A 21,695-nucleotide genomic window follows, 5' to 3' on the forward strand; every position below is an offset into this window, starting at 1 on the left:
TACTCAAAACGTTTTGACATACGCGCGCTATTTGTGTTGTTTATAGTAACCTAAAAGATTCATCTCGGCCCAAAAATGAAATTAAATCGTGAACATTTTCGTGCGATTTTTTTTTACAACTTTCGACCTGGATTTATTCAGCTACAGTGCACGAATGAACTTTCAATTTTTGGTGATGAAGCTCCATGAATGACCAGTGTTTATCGATGGTATGGTGAATTCAATCGTGGTCGTACTCAACTCCGAGACGAATTTCGAGAAGTTCGTCCAAAATCAGTTGTTGTTCCGAAAACTATTGATGCTGTTGGGAACTGATATTGCAAGATCGTCATGTGACCTATCGTGAGATTAAGACAACCTTAGGCATTAGTGGGACCAGCATACATTCAATATTGCATCGATAGTTTCAAATGCCCTCTTGAAATCAAGGAACACTGCTACTATAAATTTATCACTATCGATTTCATTCTTCCATTTTGAAACTGTTAATTGAAGGGCAGTTTGACACGAGTGGTTTTCTCTAAATCCGGATTATTTCTTATAAACAGGTTATTTTCAGTACCTATTAATTTGTTCATGTACAACAATTTCCAAAACTTTCTCAATAACCGGCAAAGTATTTATGCTCTGAAGTCTGACATTTCAACTGAATTATTTATTTTTGGGATGGGAATAACTGTACTTTTTTTTCCAACATATTTGGAAAGTTACCAAACGACATTGATGTTTGTATTAAGTTTAGGATATGAAACCCAAGTGTAAAAAATGTAAATGCCCATTTTGATTTCACTGATTTCTTCAAAGAAATTGAACAGAAAACAATTAACTTGGAACTTGACGGTGATGCAAACTCAAAATGTGAACTTGAAAAAGCTAATAACTGCATTACCACTGACGACATAATAAAGTGAACGGTTTAGGAATCTTATGTTCAAAGCTATCAGAAAAACTAGATGGAAATTATGAAAACTTCCAAAGTCCAAGCACACCAATGGAAGAGTCCAGGAAAATCAATACCAAAAAAGCACGTCGAGTTCGATCAAATGTCAAGGTTTTGCTCCTCGATTACCATAGCGTAGTGCATCAGGAGCTCTTGCCACATGATCGCACGGTCAATAAGAAGTATTATATTGAAGTTATGCGCGGCTTGCATCACGATATGCACCTGCTGACTCGTCATTGTTCGTTCGCCATTTTTTGTCCAAAAACAACACCCCAATCATGCTTCAGCCACCATATTCGCCAGATTTGACCCCCTGTGACTTTTTCCTGTTTCCCAGATTGAAGAGGCCCGTGAAAGGACGGCGTTTTGCGACGACTAAGTAGACATACCAAAACGTGCATATCAGAGCTGCTTTTTATGAAATGTATGAAACTTTTCATTAGAATCAAAAATAGACAATTCTTTGAATACTTTTCAAAAAACAATCCAAAAATTTCAAGCCAAATATGCATCGTACATATGCACGATGTTTTCTACCATTTACAAGAGAAAAGACACAACTATCAACTATTTATACAAAAAGACTAATGATACAAGATATTTACGAAGAATTCCGCATGACCCTAGAAATAGATTGCTAGGCCATCACATTAGAACGCTTTCTCCAAATAAAAATAGTGAAAAAGATTTCCGACGCCCGAGGACAATCCATAAATTCCTGGACAGAATGCAGCGAATAATTATACACTCGAAAAAGTTCGAATGCATTGCTCAACAATTGCAGGGGATTCAATAAAAATGCTGTAACAAATTCAAAAGTGAAATTTAATCTCTATTAATTCGTCTCTATTAATACACGATGTAGGAACGGAAAGAAACAAACCCTTAAGGAAAAAATGGAAACAGCGTTCAAAATGATGAATTGAAAAAATATCAATCATTAAGTTCAATTGTTTCGAAGTGTATATTGCATGGGTAACATGATTAACGTAAGAGACTGTTTTATAAAATGAATTAAATGAGAATATTTTTCGAGTAGAGATAGACAAACAATTGAAATACAAGTAACTCTGTTTGAAATATTTTACATTGTTTACATCGTACAAAACTCATTCTACAATTTGAAACTCCTCTACGTCATAATATGTTACTTCTATGAACCCCTTGGATTGTGACGATACACCATCACTTTTACCTCTATAATCAAAGAATATATTGTGATGACATCACAAGCTTTTGATCAATACATTTATATACAATACTAGTACTATGTTGCTGTATCGCTGCTGTTCCATTGTTTTGACAGAATCAGAACAACGAACGAAGGCGTGCGCAGCGTTATAGAACAGTGCTTTCACTGTATCGCTGCTGTTCCATTGTTTTGACAGAATCAGAACAACGAACGAAGGCGTGCGCAGCGTTATAGAACAGTGCTTTCAAAAAATTGTTCTACAGCGCCATCTAGTGGCGAGTTACAGAAAAATTGATAGCCTAAAAACCTTCTCTATGGAAAATTACTCATACATGTCAAGTTTCATCACGATCGGTTGAGCGATGTAGAAGTTTATCACTTACCAAACAACCAACAGACATCCATTTTTATATATATGATACTTGTATATCATCGTTGTTATTATTAGGCCGATACATTAACAGAAAAGTCGTATAACAGATCAAAAATAGACACGGTAGTTATGAATTATTTCTTGCCAATATACCTTGAGCAAAATACTCTTTGTTGAAAAGATAATTGAAAATCGTGATGTGGCCCCTTTCTACAAAAAAAACAATACATTGAAATGAACCAGCTGCGAAATAGTCCACGTAGACCGTTGAATTGGCGGTTCGTATTGGATACTTTTTACCAACCGAGTTTTATGGCTGGCTGAAGTGTCATAAAATCAAATTTGAAGTAATGTTACGGTAACGAATAAAAATGGTGGAATGCGGGGATGGTTATCGCCGTCGTGTCATCAATGTTCAGTTGAGGAACTGATCGCGATTTGACTGTTGATATTCGATATTGGGGCAGTTATGATAACTTAAAAGTTTTGTTGTCTGTTTAAAATGTGGCGTCCTTGGACAAATACTAATAGTAATAACGAGTGTGATAACAACGCAGACTTTTTCCAGTGTAGTGTTTCCAATAGCGATTGTGATACCAGTGAATAAGATTCAGAAGCAACATCATATACGACCGAAATTCCTTTCTCAACTGTACGTAAAATAGTCAAAAACAAACCTTATGAACGCAAGACGCGATGTGATGCGGGATTACCAAAACCTTCAGATGTTCATCTAATAAAATCATTAAAAAAAACAATATACGACTGTTACAAAAGCAATGAGATTCCTACAATTCAAATCATAAGGAAGAAATTGAATACTTCCGGCCATAACGTGAGCTGCTGTGACAAAACTCTCCAGAATTGGATAAAGAAACTAGGATTTAGATTTAAAATAATAAACAAACGTCGAGCAGTGGAATTGCGTAACAAATACTCAGAACAAATAACTAAATATAGACAAGAACAACGGCAAATTTTCTATTTGGATGAAACTTGATATGACACTCACGATGCACTTACGAAAGGGTGGACTGATGGTTCGAGAATGTGTACGCCTAACATGCCTGCAAACAAAGGACCGCGAATAATCATTGTGCATTGCGGAGGAAGTAAAGGATGGGTTCCGAATTCTTTGAAATTATGTGGAAAAAAACTTGAGGACTGCAATGTTGACTATCACAAGAACCTGGAAGCTAATATTTTTGAGGAATGGTTTGAAAACACATTGGTCAAAAATTTGGGCGCGAATAGTGTAATAGTTCTTGACAACGCTTCCTATCATTCGCGACAGCTCATCAAAGTACCGAATAAAAATTCGAGGAAAGATGAAATACAAAGTTTTTGAATGGATAACAAACAATTTGTATTTTGAAGATAACTATACCAAAAACCAACTACTTGAAGTTTTACAGACAAAAACATTTGAAAAAGTGTATGCCCTTGAGAGTATTACTTTTCTATATACATAATATAGTTATTGTGATTCTTATAAAATCAGAAATTATTATTGGATAACAAAATTATTTAGCTCCCTAACTATTTTATTAAAGGGGAACTGCTGGAAGGTAGGGTGCACTATATCGTTTACTTGAACTATACAAAAAACTCATTCTGGTGAAATAAATTTTTCCAAGTGTCAAAATTAAAAAAAAAAATTCTCAACGTTTCGCCGAATGGTTCACCTTCAGAAGTGAAACTTTATTTTTCTCCCCTTGAGCTTTCGTTTATTTGCATCCCTTAAGTTGGCTCATAATTACTAAGCTGGGTTTCACTTGATTATTTAATTTCTGTGTTGACCGCGGCAGGTATCCAAGGTTTATTGACCTTTTAAGTTTCTTCTGGAATGATTTCATTTCATTTTTATGAAGAAGTTACGCAACAGTTGAAAAATGACAAAACTATTGAAATCGTCATCAAAACGAATGGGTCGCTTAGGATGTACTGTCTTCTAACGGCAAATTATAGACGTGTCACGGAATCATCGATTATGAACGAATATAATTGTCCTACATATTTTCTATTTTACTTCCAACCTTCATTACCTTTTGTAACTCTTGAGTTACCGTAATCAACTCTTCAAAATAATTGTGATTCGTTGCACACTGAACAAATTGCCTGAAATATTGATATATTATTTTTCGTCGCAATATCTGTTGAAATTAGGAATTGCATCAACATTTTTCATATCACTTCAGGCGAGATGTGTATTCTTTATTTATTATTTATGCGTTTTAGAAAGTAATAACCTCTTTCAAGGCATGTGGATAGATATTTACCTATCAAACCGGAACAAGTTGTGACTCACGGCATTACAATGAATTTGAAGTGTAGGTAAGTCAGTGGCGTAACCACACAAGTGTCTTGAGGCTATTGAACGAAAGTCATTTTTTGTGGAGCAAAAGCAGTTTTTTGTCGACCTCTTTTGGGTATTTTTATCTTCCACAATATGAAGATTTTAATGGAGAACTTTATGAGAGATGATGAAGTAACCACAAATGAATGTCAAACTGTTTCCATTCCCGACAATCAAAATGTAAAGACCATACCTAATACTTCTCCACAAAATTGTTTATACCCTCGTCTGAGGCCCAATGGATATCTAAGTACAGAAGAGTTTGATGTGAAAAATAATAGTCAGGGAAGTTATGGCACCAAATTGTGCCATGCCAATGTTCAGGGCTTATTGAATAACTTCAATTCTATTGAATTATTTGTGCATAACCATAATATCGAAATAGTTTGTCTATCAGAGATTCTTTTTTTAATAATTTTGAAATGGCAACAATTTATTGTAGACAAAACCATATCCGGGGTGGTGTGTATTGTTGTAAAAAAAGGGATTCAATTTAAGGAAATGCTAACTATTAAGAAATTTTCTACAGAATGTCAAGTTGGAATATGTGGTATTTGCTGCGAGGTAAATAGCTTGAAATTGATCATTATAACCGTTTACAGACCTCCTAATGGCGATGTGAATCTATTTTTTGACTGTTTATTGCATACACTAAAACTTGCCGAATTAAAATCTGATAATATTATTTTGTGTGTAGATTTCAATATTGACTGTCTGGTGAAAGACACTAATGCCAAATTAATGATGGATTTGTTCAACTCATTTCGATTAGAAACTAACATGTCAGGTCCCACAAGAATATTTACCAACATCAATAATCATACCAGCTGCACCAGTATTGATTACATGGTTACCAATTTCTCTAAAGAACTTTATGATTGTGAACTAATCCAACCTAATATTGCAGATCATTTATCCCATATATTAACTTTTAAAAAACAAAGAGTAGCGAGTAATGAGAAGGAAAATTCAATTTCACTAGTTCGGACTTCCATTGTCTATTATATAAAATGATTTGAAATCCCTGAAACAAGTAAAAAAGAATAATTAAAAAAGAATAGTTGAAAATAACACTTATATTAAGCAACAATAAACCTGAAATGAAATGATAGTAAAATAACCTACAAGTAAAAATATAATAATTGAATAAATAAAAATTAAAGGAATGCCAAAAAGAAAATAATAAAAATAAAAAGTGTAGAGGTTCCAAGTCACGTTAGTTCACGACGTTTCGATTGTTGGTATCTACAATCGTCTTCGGGTGATGACTAGGTCATCACCAGTCATCACTCGAAGTCGCCAGTCATCACCCGAAGACGATTGTAGATACCAACAATCGAAACGTCGTGAACTAACGTGACTTGGAATCTCTACACTTTTTATTTTTATTATTTTCTTTTTGGCATTCCTTTAATTTTTATTTATTCAATTATTATATTTTTACTTGTAGGTTATTTTACTATCATTTCATTTCAGGTTTATTGTTGCTTAATATAAGTGTTATTTTCAACTATTCTTTTTTAATTATTCTTTTTTACTTGTTTCAGGGATTTCAAATCATTTTATATAATAGACAATGGAAGTCCGAACTAGTGAAATTCATCACGAAACATTGTCAATCACCTTCAAACAAAGGAAAATTCAATTAAATCTGTTCTGGTAAAAAGACAACTCAAAGCAAGCAGCATTAATGAATTACGAACTAGACTCAGTACTATAATTTGGTTTCCAATATTATATAATGTGACAATTCATTACGGTTTCTCATATTTTCTAGAGTCTCTCTCCTGGTGCTTCGATGTCTCATGTCCTAAAAGACAAACTGTTGTCAATAAAGGCAATGATGTAGCCCAGGAAGGAAAATCAATATCTTAGAGACATGTTCCATTTAATTGTAGCAGGTCAACAAGTCGACCCTAGCAATATGGCTGTTTTGTATACAGCCTACAAAACTAGACTAAAAGAATACAAAAAAAAAACGTTAGGCAGAATAAGATAAGTTACTTTTCCACAAAAATTAACAATGCCAATAACAGAACTAAAGAAACCTGGAATATAATTAACAGCGAGCTGGGAAAAAAACAGATCTAGTGCTGAAAATATTACACTCAATCATAATTCAATTATTGTTGATGATCCTCCTGTTATAACCGAACTATTTGCTCATCATTTTGCAAATTCTGCTGAGACTGCAATCTCGCGTCACTTAGGTCAAAATCTAACATTACCTTGTACAGTCAGTACAAACATCATTTTAGTACACCAGTTTGAGAATGGACCAATTACTGAACAGGAAATTCACGCTGCATTGGCGTTAATGAAAAATAAAAACTCAAGTGGATCAGATGATCTGTCAATAACAGTTGTTGAAGAAATAATTGATCTTATTGCAATTCCTTTTACTTATTTAATGAATCAGTCATTCATACAAGGTTACTTTCCAGAAGAGTTTAAAAAAGCCATAGTTATTCCTCTGTTTAAAAAAGGAGATAAAAATGAAATAGATAACTATCGCCAAATTACTTTACTTTGTTCACTCTAAAAACTGTATGAAAAAGTGGTGGCTACTAGAATAGTGAATTACCTAGAGTCAAGTAATCTGATATGTAATAATCAACATGGATTTCGAAAACACCGTTCTGTAGAAACAGTGGCCTACAACTTTCTTAATAACATATACTCTGAAACTGATATTAACAATTTTGTAATAAGTATATTTTTTGATCTGTCAAAGGCATTTGACACTGTGTCACCAGATTTTCTATATATAAAGTTGACTGTCAAATATAATAATATCATGATCAAGGAACATGACGTAACATTAGGAGTTCCTCAGGAATCAGTATTAGGACCTTTACTGTTTGTAATATTTGTTAATGATCTCTCGCAATATATTGATAATTGTTATATAACTATGTTTGCAGATGATACCACAATGACAAAAATAACATCCCAAGGAAAATCGACCTTAGTAATGAAATAATGATATCACGTGACGTAAAATTTCTAGGAACTGTATTAGATGAATCCCTAAATTGGGATTTGCATATTGATAGTGTCTGCAAGAAACTAACTTCAGCTTTTTGTGCAATAAAACAAATGAAATTGTGTGTACATTCACAAAGCCTTCTAAGCATATACTTTGCAATGGCATATCCACATATTTCTCTAAATATTATGTCATGGGGATGTGGTAGAGATTTTAATAGGATATTTGTTGCCCAAAAACGTAATATCTAATTAATTTTTTATATGAACTATCGTGATAGCTGCAAACCTATACTCATAAGGGAAAACTTGTTATCAGTTCCATGCATATATATACTGAAATGTGTAACATATTTAAGAAGTAACCTTGCATTTTTTGAAGTGAATGCAGCTTCTCATAACTATTGTACACGTCATGGTGATATGTTGAGAATACCCTCTCACAAAACAACCAAATTTAAAAATTCTCCATTATATAACTCGATCACACTGTACAATAAACTACCAAATGCTATTAAGGAGTCTAAATATTAAGAATAATACTAAAAAATCCTCAATAAAAAAGTGTCTCTATAGCGTACAGGATTATTTAGGACAAAAATTCTAATTTTAAGATTCTTACTATTAATTTATACCTTCTATAACTGTGATACCCATATGCTGTTGTGATATTTGTTTTAGTTTTTTTATCTATATATGACAAATCATGATTTTAATCGTTTTTATATTATATAGTACTTCTATTAACTTACCATTTGTACATTAAGTACCGAAATGGCTAATAAATATTATTATTATCATTATTATGCAAGTGTAGAAAGGGCAACAAAGCACCCACGTCGAAACGACCGGCTACCTAACCTAATATCATGAGACAGAAAAGGGTGGTAGTAAAAATTATTGCATACGTAGTTTTTTTATCATTTTATACTATATTCGACTGCATTTTAGCATGTGTTTGCCTTATTAGGTATCTCCTTTGCTAAATAATCTGGTTGACGGTGACCTCTGACAATCGACACTACAGCTAATTCAAGTTTAACTGTATATGTTCTTCGTAAGTTGGTTTCAAATGCACTTGGTAATAACACTAACAAATTGATACTAACACTTGATTTCCTTTCTATTTCTGCACTAACCACTCACAAAATACAGTTATATGATTTTGATTAGTTGTTCGCCTTTTAATTTTAGTGCCGCTAACATAGTTATTAATGTAGATTGTATTATTGTATTTGGTTGTTGTAGGTTGTTTCAAAAGCTTTGTCCGTTTTTATTAGTCTACTTTAAACTGTGAGCGCCAATTTTGCCAACGTAACACAAGTCGAATAATTCCGTCAGCATAAAAAAATGTGTGTCTGGGATTCCATGAAGTTGACGAAGGCCGTTTTTGCCTGGTCCTGATTGGCGAAGGTTCTACCGATGAGAAAGTTATTGAAGTGCTTGAAAAAATATGGGTATGTTGGCTAGAGGTCTGGGGAGTAAGGTGGAATTTTCGGACGGTGATTTGTGAAACGTGCAAACGGGCGTTGTTGTAGAGCAGGATCGGACCTCTTCTGTTAACCAGTACCGGCTCCTACTGACGGAATTTTCGGTACATTTCGTAGGGTTCTTCATAATAGGTCTCTGCTGTGATGGTTTGGCCCTGTTGCAGAAAGCTATAGCGAACCACACCAGCCGCTGACCACCATACAGAAACCATGGTCTTTAATTGGTAGGTTTTCTTTTTTGGGGAGTGCCTGGGTGGCGAATCGGTGTCCAACCACTGACTGAATGTCCCCCACTATCACTGTCGAATGCTTCGTTAATTTTTCGGACTGTTTCGGAAGCGCTTTGTTCAATTCGAATTCGGTGCAAAATTTAAATTTTTTTTCGCGACCCACATATTAAATACACACATCGGAAAAGTCTAGGGATATTTTTATAACATACTAAATATCATAAAAATAAATTTTGATTAAATTGGTACACTCGACCACCCTGTAGATTTCTATGGGTTGAACAAAGCCTGCAAAAACGGTAACTAATCTTTTATCAAGTTTTTTAACAAACTGTAGGTTTTCGGCTAAAATGAATAATCTGAAAGTGTCGAGTTTGTACATTCTATGCAGTTCTTGCTCAGCAATTAAACTGGAAATATTGTGCTTTAACATGGAACGCCATCACTTACCATTGGCTGAGATGAATAGAGCTGTAGGGCTTCTTCAAGGTGGCATGCGACAAAATGATGTAGCTCTTCGTTTGGGGGTCTCCCAAAGTGTTATCAGTCGATTGTGGCGACGTTTCCGTGAAACTGGCAGTCCAGCCGAACAACATCCAGGGCGAGGACGCGCTACAACTGCAGTTCAAGACCGATTTTTGGTCTTAACCGCAAGAAGACAACCGAAAATCACAGCACCTGAGTTGGTTAACGTGTTGTAGCAGACGCACCAGGTAACCATTGGTCGTGATACTGTCAGAAATCGACTGCATGAAGCAAATCTCCACAACAGAAGGCCACTTAGATGTCCACCTTTGTCGAGAGGCAATCGCGGTAGAAGATTAGAGTGGTGTCAAGAACATCAAAACTGGGATGCAAATGATTGGGCCACAGTTTTGTTGACAGACGAATCCAGATTTGGATTTCATCCAGATTCTCGTCGAGTAAGACTGTGGAGACGACCTGGAAATAATGAACGTTTGAGACACGTCCAGGAAGTCCACACATACAGAGGTGGTACAGTAATGCTATGGGGCGGAATCATGATCGGCGGCAGAACCGATCTCGTTTTTCCAAATCGCTCCCTCACAGCTCGACAGTACCTCGACACCATTCTTCTACCTATCGTCCGTCCGTTTGCTGGTGCTGTTGGTGAAAACTTCCACCTAATGCACGATAATGCTCGTCCACATGTCGCGCGTTTAGTGACTGACTGGCTCACCAACGAAGGAGTTGATGTATTGTCATGGCCAGCACAATCACCGGACCTGAATCCCATCGAGCATGTGTGGGACATGCTTCAACGAAGAATTACTCCGCATATAGGGAACATTCACACAACGTTTCAATTGAGAGAGCTTTTAATCGCTGAATGGGCAAATGTACCTCAACAAGACATTGACAATCTCATTTTGTCGATGCACAATAGATGTAGGGCCGTAATAAACCAGCGTGGAGGCCATACTTTGTACTGATTCCAATTTTTTTTATTTTATGATTTTTTTCGGGCCACCATTCTTCTACCTATCGTCCGTCCGTTTGCTGGTGCTGTTGGTGAAAACTTCCACCTAATGCACGATAATGCTCGTCCACATGTCGCGCGTCTAGTGACTGACTGGCTCACCAACGAAGGAGTTGATGTATTGCCAAGGCCAGCACAATCACCGGACCTGAATCCCATCGAGCATGTGTGGGACATGCTTCAACGAAGAATTACTCCGCATATGGGGAACATTCACACAACGTTTCAATTGAGAGAGCTTTTAATCGCTGAATGGGCAAATGTACCTCAACAAGACATTGACAATCTCATTTTGTCAATGCACGATAGATGTAGGGCCGTAATAAACCAGCGTGGAGGCCATACTTTGTACTGATTCCAATTTTTTTTTGTATTATGATTTTTTTTCGGGGCGCCAAAGAAGAGCCATATTTTTTTTTAGTTTTGCTTATATGCGCACTGAATATTTTTGACCATTTAATAAATTTTGTTGTAAGTTACATTCGTTTAATAATCACCCGTCAACTTTATTTTCCCTAAAGCGATCTAAAAAAAAATTATTGCCATTTTTAAAAATATCCCTAGACTTTTCCGATAAGTATAATTATTATTACTTAATATCTTTATTATTATTATTATCGTAAAAACTCACTATTGAGGAATACACCTCTAAAAGAAAATGGTAAAGATAATTGAAGATGAAATACAGTAAGAAAAAAGACCTATAATTCAGAATCTTAAAACGAAACAAATACAAATGATGAAAAAATAAGACTTACTTGATTAATGTGACTTGTGGAACTGGTGCTTACGTTTACAAGAGATTCTATATCTGGGTTGAAAGTTGAAAGCTTTTAACGCAGGTTTCTTTCCACACAAAGCCTATTTCTATATTTGTTTTTTAAATACACCTAAGTGGAGAATGCCCTCTCACACAAATATGTGGTTGAAAACCCCATCAGCTCCCTTAAGGCTATGTTCAAAAGAAATGGATTTTCTTCCCTAGACTTAATCCAAGATGGGAAAAACAATTCTAAAGTATTAAGTGTTTTTAATCTGTTTTCGCGACCCACCCAAATTGCTCCCCATAGTTTGAGAACCACTGCCCTATAGTAATAAGCTGAAAAGAGGCTGAAAATTAATATTTGTAAAAAAATGCCAGCTTCAATGTATAGAGTACAAAATTCTATATCAAACAGTATCTGTATCTGTAGAGTAGGAAGGGTGAGTGTAAGCCCACAGCACTTAGGCCACATGTACATCCTCCCGAGGAGTTGTCCTCCTAGGTCATTGTCCATCATGTCCTTTCCAGGGAGGTGGACAGGTCACTTGGAAACATATAGGAATCACACGTTAAAAGGTAAGACCTCGTTAGTCCTTAGCTCGCACAAGTTTCTCAACTTCTGAGAGTTGTCGTTCGTATGGGGGCGTTAGCTGATTAACGGAAAAACAGATTTTAAACAGATATCGGCAGGTGTAGGCCAAGAACCGCCGAACACACACTCTCTTATTGACGATAACTCCGGGCACTCGCATAGGACATGCCTGACAGTCTCATCTTTCTGTTCACTGATCCTGCATAGAGGTGTGTCCACTAGCCCCATATTATGGAGGTGTTTCCTTAGTTGACAGTGGCCAGTCAGAAATCTTACTGTTAAGCGTAGATTTTTCCTGGTCATCGCCAGATATTTCTTCGGCGCCAGCTTCCTAGGGTCGCCCAGGGTGATCCTGGCAAGATTGCATCCTTTGATTCCATCCCATCTCTTTAGGGATTGAGCATGGGTGTAACATTTGGCTAGTTCCGCAATTGTCGAAGTCATCAGGCCGTAGGTGCCACTGGGTCCTAAAATTCTTAGTCCAGCCGCTTCCTTGGCTAAAGAGTCAGCAATGCGATTACCTTTACCCCTGTCGTGCCCTTGAACCCACCTCAGGATAATTATTATCTACCGAAGCTTTGGCTAAATCTTGGTGGCACTCTAGTACTAGCCCTGAGGTAACACGTTGTCTGTGGCAATCGAGATACCAGCCAGTTCTGTTTGGACCACGCTGGTATTTTTCCCATTTCCCACGTAATCCTTAGGCTTAGTGATCTGAAGTACACTCCACATCCTGAAGCTTCCTTGGTTTTTGAGCCGTCTGTATATATATATATATATATATATATATATATATATATATATATATATATATATACGTATTGCATTTGTAGCATCTGACTCTGTGTTCTGTTCTATTTGTATTTCGAAGGGTTTATTAAACCCAAACCTGGGTTCAATTACATCACGCGCTGCCTGCAGCAGAGATTGCGCAGCGAGCTCTTCTCGCCATAGGCTTAGCCTCAATTGATTCATTCCTACTTCGAGGTTTACACCATCCGTGCGTAATTATAACATGGTCATTAACGCAACCTCCTTAACGTACAGGTCCAGAGGGGTCAGACCCGTAATTAATTCCATTGCCGCGGTTGGTGTTGGTCTCATGGCTCCTGTGATGTTTAAACAAGCCAATTGCTGTATTTGATATATTTTTTGGATGGCCATTGCTTGTAGAACTTTCGGTCCCCATGCAATGGCTACGTTAACATAGGTCTTATTATTGCAGTGTAGATCCGATCCAGGTGACCACACGGGGTGAAAGACCCCATGCGCGTCCCACTATCCTCCGACATTGCTCATAAGCCACATATGCTCTTTTTGCTCTACTCTGTAGGTGAGAGTTCCATGTTAGCTTCCTGTCGAGGATAGTACCAAGGGATTTCACCTCTTCAGAGAAGTTTAGTTTGCTTTTGAAGACTTCGGGAGGTTTTAAGCCCGATCAAATTATTTTCCTGGTAAAAAGGACCATCTCAGTCTTCTTGGGATTGATCGACAGTGAGTGTTCCTTACACCATGTTTCTATTAATTTGAGCCCATCCTGCGCTCTATCGCACAGTGTGTTCACAAATTTGCCATCTGCATATGCAATTATGTAGAATCCATTATTGTTGAGGTGATTAATCAGGGTATCCAGAACTATGTTCCAGGGAAGGGATGATAAGACCCCTCCCTGTGGACATCCCCTCATGACCAGTCTTCTTCACTGTGATGTCTTCTACATTGATACTTATTGCTCTACTAGAGATCATCTTGAGTATCCATTCTCCTACTACCAGGTGTACAGGGGTACAAGTGTAGTTGCTGGGTAATTTTTGGAAAGGTTGTTTTATCAAACGCTCCCTCGATATCTATGAATATACCCAAGGTGGATTCTTTGTTGTTCAATGATCTCTCGATTCTGCCAACCACATGGTGAAGGGCCGAATCAGTAGACCTTTCTGGAGTGTATGCAGGCTGATTTGGATGAAGTGGGTTTTGAACTAGTACTTCATCTCTTATGTACCGCTCACATAGCCTCTCCATAATTTTTAAGAAGAACGATGAGAGACTAATTGGTCGGAATGCTTTTGGTAAGGTGTAGTCCATCCTACCTGGTTTGGGTATAAATATCAAACAGTATATACCGGGACACAGTAGAATAAATATTTGAGATTGAAAAGGAAAAAACTTTTGAAACAATCTAACACAATATTCTGGGATAATTCTGTAGATCTCTACCCTGTTCTCAAACAAAAAAGTATGTTTATTGAGAAATGAACACAAATAAATTTGAATGGATTTTTTTTTTACAATTTATCTGTATCATAAGTTTTCTCTAAAATTCTAAATTTACTGACAGTGTTTCAGATTTCTGCAATTCTGTTTTAATTTTCGATATTTATATTTTTAGAGCTTTCACGGTACAGCTGCCTTAGAACAGCTTATTAGTTCCGAAGAAGAAGATGATATGACCTTGTCTGCTGATGAGGGTTTCAGTCCCCCAACGCCCAGTCCATGCGAATTGAGTCCTGCAAGGGCATCTCTCAGACACGCCTTATGGGAGCGCATTCGACACTAGATTGAGGTTATTTTTGATTCGAACGGTCTGTTACCACACTATATATCGCTGTTTAGGAAAATATGTACCTTACTGGCACGAGTTGAAATAACCTCTTGTATGTAGGTAATGTATTTTCGGTTTGCGAGTCATAATACAATTCTGTGATCCTGGGGTTTGTGTGCAAGGCAAAAATAAAATAATGTTTTAACATTTAGCTCAGTGAACAACTAAGAAAGGTGATCGAACATTTTCATGGTCCAGTTTGAGACTTGGTTAGTCATTCTGAAGTGAAAAGTTGTTTGCTTGCGATTAGCCACGTCTATCTTCTTGGATCCAACTAGCTTGTGCAAGAATTACTGTGATATTTGACCTTAGTTTACTAATTACTAAAACTCAATTACCCAATAAGGATTACAAAGGATAACAACCCCGATTCTCAATATGTATCTCGAACTGCGGAATCATTACCTACATACTGTGTTAATTTTTTGTTTGTAGTATTATTAGTCTATTATATTGAGCATATCATCACATAACTTCTTTATACATTCATTTTTTCTAGCAACATGATAATTTAATTTTTCGTTATGATTTACCCCATGCTGTTTGATGTTTAATGATTTTGTGAGAATAATACTGACTTGCAATTGTGTCATATTGTGAACTGCTTATTTCAGTTCGTAATTTACCACAGTTACAAAACTGTTCAAGGATTTAGAGGCTGGACTTGCATAAGTTATTAATTGAAAATTGTTAACAAAGAAAATTGTTTCTATATTGATGTTGCGAACAAACGATAAATTACTTAATGGTAACCATTTCACCACAGTATCACTTGCTGCTGGGTCGGTTTTTATCACTCTATTGGTTACCAGAATGAAGAGTCCTCCAACTGATCTAGTCAAGGTGAATCCTTGGTTAGTTCAACTAATAAAATGGTTACCGTACTGATTCATCCGTTCATATTTTTCTCATATTCTCTCTTCCACTTCCAAAAAAATAGCATACTTCTTTGTATGTTTCTTATTGAACGTATGCTATTTTTCTCGGTGTTTTAGCATTAGGTGTGTATGATAACCGAAATGTGATTTTATAATCTGAGATTACTTAGTATGCAGATAGTTATTTTTATTATTCTATGTTTAGGTTTTGGTATAAATTCTAAAAGCTTGTTATTCGAAAATGCAATCACAATTTATATTCCAAGTATATTGAAAATTTTTCTGAATGAAATTTGTTCTGCGAATATTTTAAGCCCTGAAATTTAGAACATTGATTTGTTTAGCCAATCGAACGAGCTGTTTTTTGTGTTGCATGTGTTTACTATTATTGCTTTACAAATACAATGTCTTGAATTGATTACTCTTTTATTTGTATTCTAAAAAAGTTTATGATTACAGTTATTCGTCTATCTCTGAGTAACCTACTGTTGATGAAATGTATTAAATACAATATTTACTAAATAAACGGGATAATCCTAATACACCAAAAATGAAGATGTTGAATATAAGTTAGAATACACTCCCTCTTGAGTATGCTGTCTCTAGAATCAACAGAAAAATTGAATCTAGTTCTAAGATAGATTAGATATATGCTTCATTTACCTTTAAATTTCTGTTACAGAAGAAACATACATATTCAAAAAATGAGGTAAATTTTTATTTTTCTCAAAGTATATTCTTTCAATTTCATTGTTTTCCCCTTCAAAGTACTCCCACACAGTGCCAGTGCTTTTTCCAATTCTTGAAGCAGCTCTGATATGCACTTTTTGGTATGTCTTTGAGCTTTCTCAGTTATTTGGTTTTTATCTCCTCAATCGTCGCAAAACGCCGTCCTTTCATGGGCTCTTCAATCTTGGGAACAGGAAAAATTCGCAGGGGGCAAAATCTGATGAATACGGTGGCTGAGATTTGATTGAAGTGTTGTTTATGGCCAAAAATTAATTAAAAGCAATGACGAGTAAGCAGGTGCATTATGGTGATGCAAAAGCCATGAATTGTTTTTCCATAATGCCGGACGTTTTTTACGTATTGCTTTTCGCAAGCGCGCATAACTTGATGATAATAGGTACTCTTAATTGACCGTATGACCATGTGGCAAGAACTCCTGATGCACTACGCCATGTTAATCGAAGACAACAGTGAACAGAATCTTGACATTTGATCGAACTTGGCGTACTTTTTTTTGTCTTGGCTCTCCATTGGAACGATTGGATTTTGGTTTCGATGTCATAACCATAAACCCATAATTCGTCATCAGTTATGACCCCTTTTAAGTAAATTTGGATCGCCGTTGACGTTATTCAACAATGGGGAATGTTCCTTCTGACGGAAATCAAGTAGTTTTTATAAAAGAGCTCTAAAACAACGCATTTTAAACTCATCATTTCAACCTTTTTCTTTGAAAAATTATTTAAATACTTGAAAAAGAGGAATGAAATAATGCATTCAACATTCAAAGAGATTCGTTTCTATTTCACCATTTGGCAACATTGGTTATAGCTAATAAAGGACAATGAATCTGTTACCTGTATGAGACAAACAAAGATGACATATTTCAGAGGCGTGCTTATGTTCCGAGTTCCAAAACATTCGGTGACATATGAAAAATATTAAGGGGAGTGCCACAAGGGTCAATATTGGGGCCACTTCTGTTTCTAACCTATATCAACGACCTGCCTCACTTGATGAACTCGTCAGATATAGAAACTATATTGTATGCAGATGATGCAACCTTGAGCAAAAAAATAGATAAAATAGATAATCCTCATATGATCCATACTGACATATTAGAGAAAGCTCGATCATGGTTCACACCAAATGACTTGATTCTCAATGAACAAAAACAGAAACTCTAACTTTTGAAACAATTTGCTTAAATCGAGAGACAAAAATTCTACCAAATTTTTGGGAGTACGAATAGATTCCAACCTGAAATGAATAGACCATATAAATAGCATGTGTAGCAAACTTAGCAAGACAGTTTTTGCTATCAGAAGAATTAAAAAAATAGTAAATCAAAGTGCGGCACTTGCAACATATTCACTTTTTCATTCAGTCCTCAGGTATGGTATAATCAATTGGAATAATGCATCAAAGGTACATCTTAATAGAATATTTTTCATTCAAAAATCTGCAGTAAGAAGCATAATCTCTGCCAATTATGATGAAAAGTGTCGACCAATATTTGCAAAACTTAAAATAATGACCCTATCCTCAGTTGTCTATGAAAATCTGCTTCTTGTTCAACAAAACTTTATGAGTAAAGTTGCTCACAAGGATGTACACCAACATGATACAAGAAATAAATCAAACCTTGTTCCTACAGCTAATAGGTTGAAAAAAAACAGATAATATAGGAATTAAGCTATACAATGCCTTATCGGTCGAATTTCGCAACTTGCCATTCAGAAGATTCAAAAACTTATTGAAGAAAATATTAACCAAACATCCTTTATATGAAATTGATCAATTTTTGAAGTTATTCAAGAAAAAAGGGACACTTTTGTGGTCACCTCCCAAACTTTTACTCAACTTTGAATAAATATAATATGATAGATATGTGATTTATAATTTGTAAATTGAATTTTATCTTGTTAACTTGGTATTTTTTGTAACTCTAATCTATCTACAAGCATTTTTTAGAAACTATATTGACGTATCTAAAAACTGTGTGTTTCTTGAGACTACTAAAAATTATTAATATTATAGTCTGTTGGGGTTTTGTTCTTGTCAGTTTCTATGGTGAACATAACATCCTCATTTCTGGTTTCTTGTGAATTTGAGAACCAATATTATATTTATTTACATTGTGTTAGGAATCACACGTTGAAAGGTAAGACCTTGTTAGTTCTTAGCTTGTGAGTTGTCGTTCATGGGGGGGAAGCTACAGATTTTCAACATTCACATTGATGTGCAATGTAGGTTTCAGTTTATAGATAGAAACGAGAGTTAGCACTCCCATTTCAATGAAAATAAGGAGCATGTGTTTTTTAAAAACAACTTTCAAGAAATTTTTGACAAGGGTAAGAGGCAAAAAATTTGAATTTAGAAAAAATAAACAGCATCAATATAGAGAGTACAAAATTCTCTATTAATCACTATATACTACGACACAGTAGAACAAATATTCTTTTAGATTTTAAACTACAAAAACACATGACATTAAAACGGCCAAAACGTGTGAAACAATGTATTCTTCACCAAGTTAACATCATCGGAAGATGAAAAGACATCTCCTGATGTGCTGCAGAAAAAGAGTTTTCTTTTAATTAAAAAACCCTTCCTCCAAGAGGTTTACTCCAAGATTACCAAAATCTGTAAATTTAGGAGCTGCTTATAAAAATATGTTTCTAATTATCTATTCATCAATTGAATAAACAATAAATGAAAAAACTAACAGTCCCAACTTTTCATTGCTCATCATATGCCAACCTATGTTATTTTCGCAGCACCCTGGCTGGATGATTAGCCAGACTTTCAAAACCCATTACCAAAGTGGCAAGATGGCCCCGTTGCAGTTGGGGATTAGCAGACAGCAAGAGTGGATGAGGAGAGAAGTTCGTTGTGGAATCCTGGTTTGATTTTCCACCCAAAACTTCCTGTCTGTTTCAAGGAACATTTTTTTAATGGGCTGGTTAACAGAAAAACAGATTTCGAATGGGTCTTTCTGTTTATTTTTGGCAGAAATTACAGAGAAAATAGGAATATGTTATGATTTTTCTGAAAGAGGGATTTTTTTTCAATGGCGACTAGAGAGTCAGAGGGTAAGCACCAATAACATCCTGATCTTACAAAGGAGCATGGGTTTTTATTGAAATGGATACTTGGAAGGACTATAGCTTGTTGATGGTATTTAACAGCAACTACCAATTGTTAAGAACATTTTCTTATGCACTAAATTCATCAAAGTTACCATATTCTCAAGTTAAGCGGCTACTACAAATATCATAGTATTCAAACTAACAATTTGTCACCTCTAGGTAATTTATATTCTAATTTTTTTTTTATAAAGTAGGAAAAAATTAAGTAGTTTCCAACTTTTCAATCTACTGAAAATAAACTCATTACACGTAAGATAGTGAATAAAGATTTTTATTGTTTCCTCAGCCAAAGTTTGTATAAGCTTTTTATTTGGTGCCTGCAGTTCTTTAATTCTTTAGGTACTTGGCTCAGAAAATGATTTGAAATAATTGTTAGTTGACGCTGCATATATAATGAGGAATGAGTTTATATCACTCAAGTCAGTGGTATACTCGTTAAAGGTGTGATAACCATGATTTCATAAACTTTCAGTTCTTCTTCTCCAAATGTGTCACTATGTGTTTCTTCAGGTCTGGTAAATTTTTTGGTTCGTAGGAGCACTTATGACACTTCAATGGATAATCCATATATAACTTACATGTTTCTTTAGAAGGTATAGTTACTTTTCCATACTTCTGTAAGCTTGACAATACCTCTGAAAAATGAAACGTTAACATAGGAAATCACTGATGCATAAAGGCAAATGTTCATTTCATAGATCACGCACAGTAACCCTTCACACAACTGAACTGTAGCAGATATCAACTTGATATCAGTGATTAAAATGTATCTATGAACGCAAGTTAATCTGATATTTTTTTCACAAAATGATTGGCATTAGGGTAATGTTCACGTTACTTAATTCAGCTTGAAGATGTTTGAAACAAATTATTTCTTACCATTTGAATTAAGAAAAAAATCTGTGTTGAAACTATTCCAATGTTTTTTAGTTTTGAGACACGGCGAGTTCATATCATCACTAATAACATGCATATGTAAACGAAACATGCTAGCTTCAGCATGGTAACCTAGTTTGAAATGTTTATGCTTGTGTGCTTCACTGTTCAATAATTCTTTTGCCTTAATTTCCATATGTTTCAGAAGATCAATATGATCTTTGTTTAATGCTTTCAAATTGCTGATATTTGCCTTGGGCAATATTAGGTAATGAAATTCAGCTTTTGGATAAGCATCTTTGATTATGGTAATCAAATCATCGGACTGTATTATATATTTCGGATCTTCCATTGTCTTCAGCAGTCCTAATGCCCAATGACCAGAATTGATTTTTTTACTAGGGGCCGTTTTCTGAGTAGAATCATCATTTTTTCGTTTGGACATTTCTCTCAGCAATTTCTTTTGTTCAGCCAGAAAACCAATTTTAATTTTGTTTCTGTACCCAATTCTAAAATTAAAAAATAACGAAATATTTTCAGCTCTTAACCCCCTGCTTAAAAAAATTATAAACAAACGAACCAACCGCCCCACAGGGTTGCAAGGTTGCCAACTACGTAACTAGAGAAAGTCGTACATCCATATTTTTTAGTTATAGAGTTTTACTTCAGAAGCATATTTTCAATAAGAATAATAATATTTACTAACTGGCAGAATTGAATGCTTTTTTTTGTTTTCAAATACCGAGCACGTACTATTTTTTTGTATTTTATTTATAACAGAAATACTATCAACATCAATAACAAATTTCCTCAACCATTTTCTTCATTTTTGATGTTGACATATCAAGAATTATTCATTTGTTACAAGTGGAAATTGATAACTCCGTCAATTGTAGCTATGAAAACGTATCCACGAAGCGGATTAATTTTAAAAACTTCTTGTTATTCATTTGTTTCAAGTGGAAATTGATAACTGAAAGAACAATTTGTTCAGGCCAGTCACGACTCACCTACACTGTAGGTTAATGGA

The 21,695-nt window shown here is 35.3% G+C and overlaps 2 protein-coding genes across 3 annotated transcripts in view; one reads left to right on the top strand and one right to left on the bottom strand.

Moving 5' to 3' along the window:
- LOC111503850 (uncharacterized) overlaps window positions 1-16,326 on the top strand; it is a 41,038-nt gene extending 24,712 nt beyond the window's left edge. Inside the window, exons 3-4 of one of the 2 annotated variants that reach the window (XM_074172139.1) lie at window positions 8,823-8,909; window positions 14,818-14,960. In XM_074172139.1, coding sequence (XP_074028240.1) covers window positions 8,823-8,864 — 42 coding nt within the window. In that variant the 3' untranslated portion in view covers window positions 8,865-8,909; window positions 14,818-14,960. Of the gene's footprint in view, window positions 1-8,822; window positions 8,910-14,817 lie in introns of both variants that reach the window. The other variant, XM_023158271.2, reaches the window with a different exon arrangement.
- Window positions 16,327-20,039: 3,713 nt separating this feature from the next.
- Aptx (aprataxin) lies at window positions 20,040-21,264 on the bottom strand. The gene is made up of 2 exons (XM_023158269.2): window positions 20,669-21,264; window positions 20,040-20,424 (listed from the first exon to the last, which is right to left on the bottom strand). The coding sequence occupies exons 1-2, from the start codon at window positions 21,108-21,110 to the stop codon at window positions 20,258-20,260; spliced, it is 609 nt and encodes a 202-aa protein (XP_023014037.2). The 5' UTR covers window positions 21,111-21,264; the 3' UTR covers window positions 20,040-20,257.
- Between the last annotated feature and the right edge of the window lie 431 nt (window positions 21,265-21,695).

The sequence above is a fragment of the Leptinotarsa decemlineata genome, unplaced genomic scaffold (genome assembly GCF_025532065.1).
Source record: "Leptinotarsa decemlineata unplaced genomic scaffold, Ldec_3_MD MMD2_tig00000035_RagTag_RagTag, whole genome shotgun sequence".
NCBI lineage: Eukaryota > Metazoa > Arthropoda > Insecta > Coleoptera > Chrysomelidae > Leptinotarsa > Leptinotarsa decemlineata.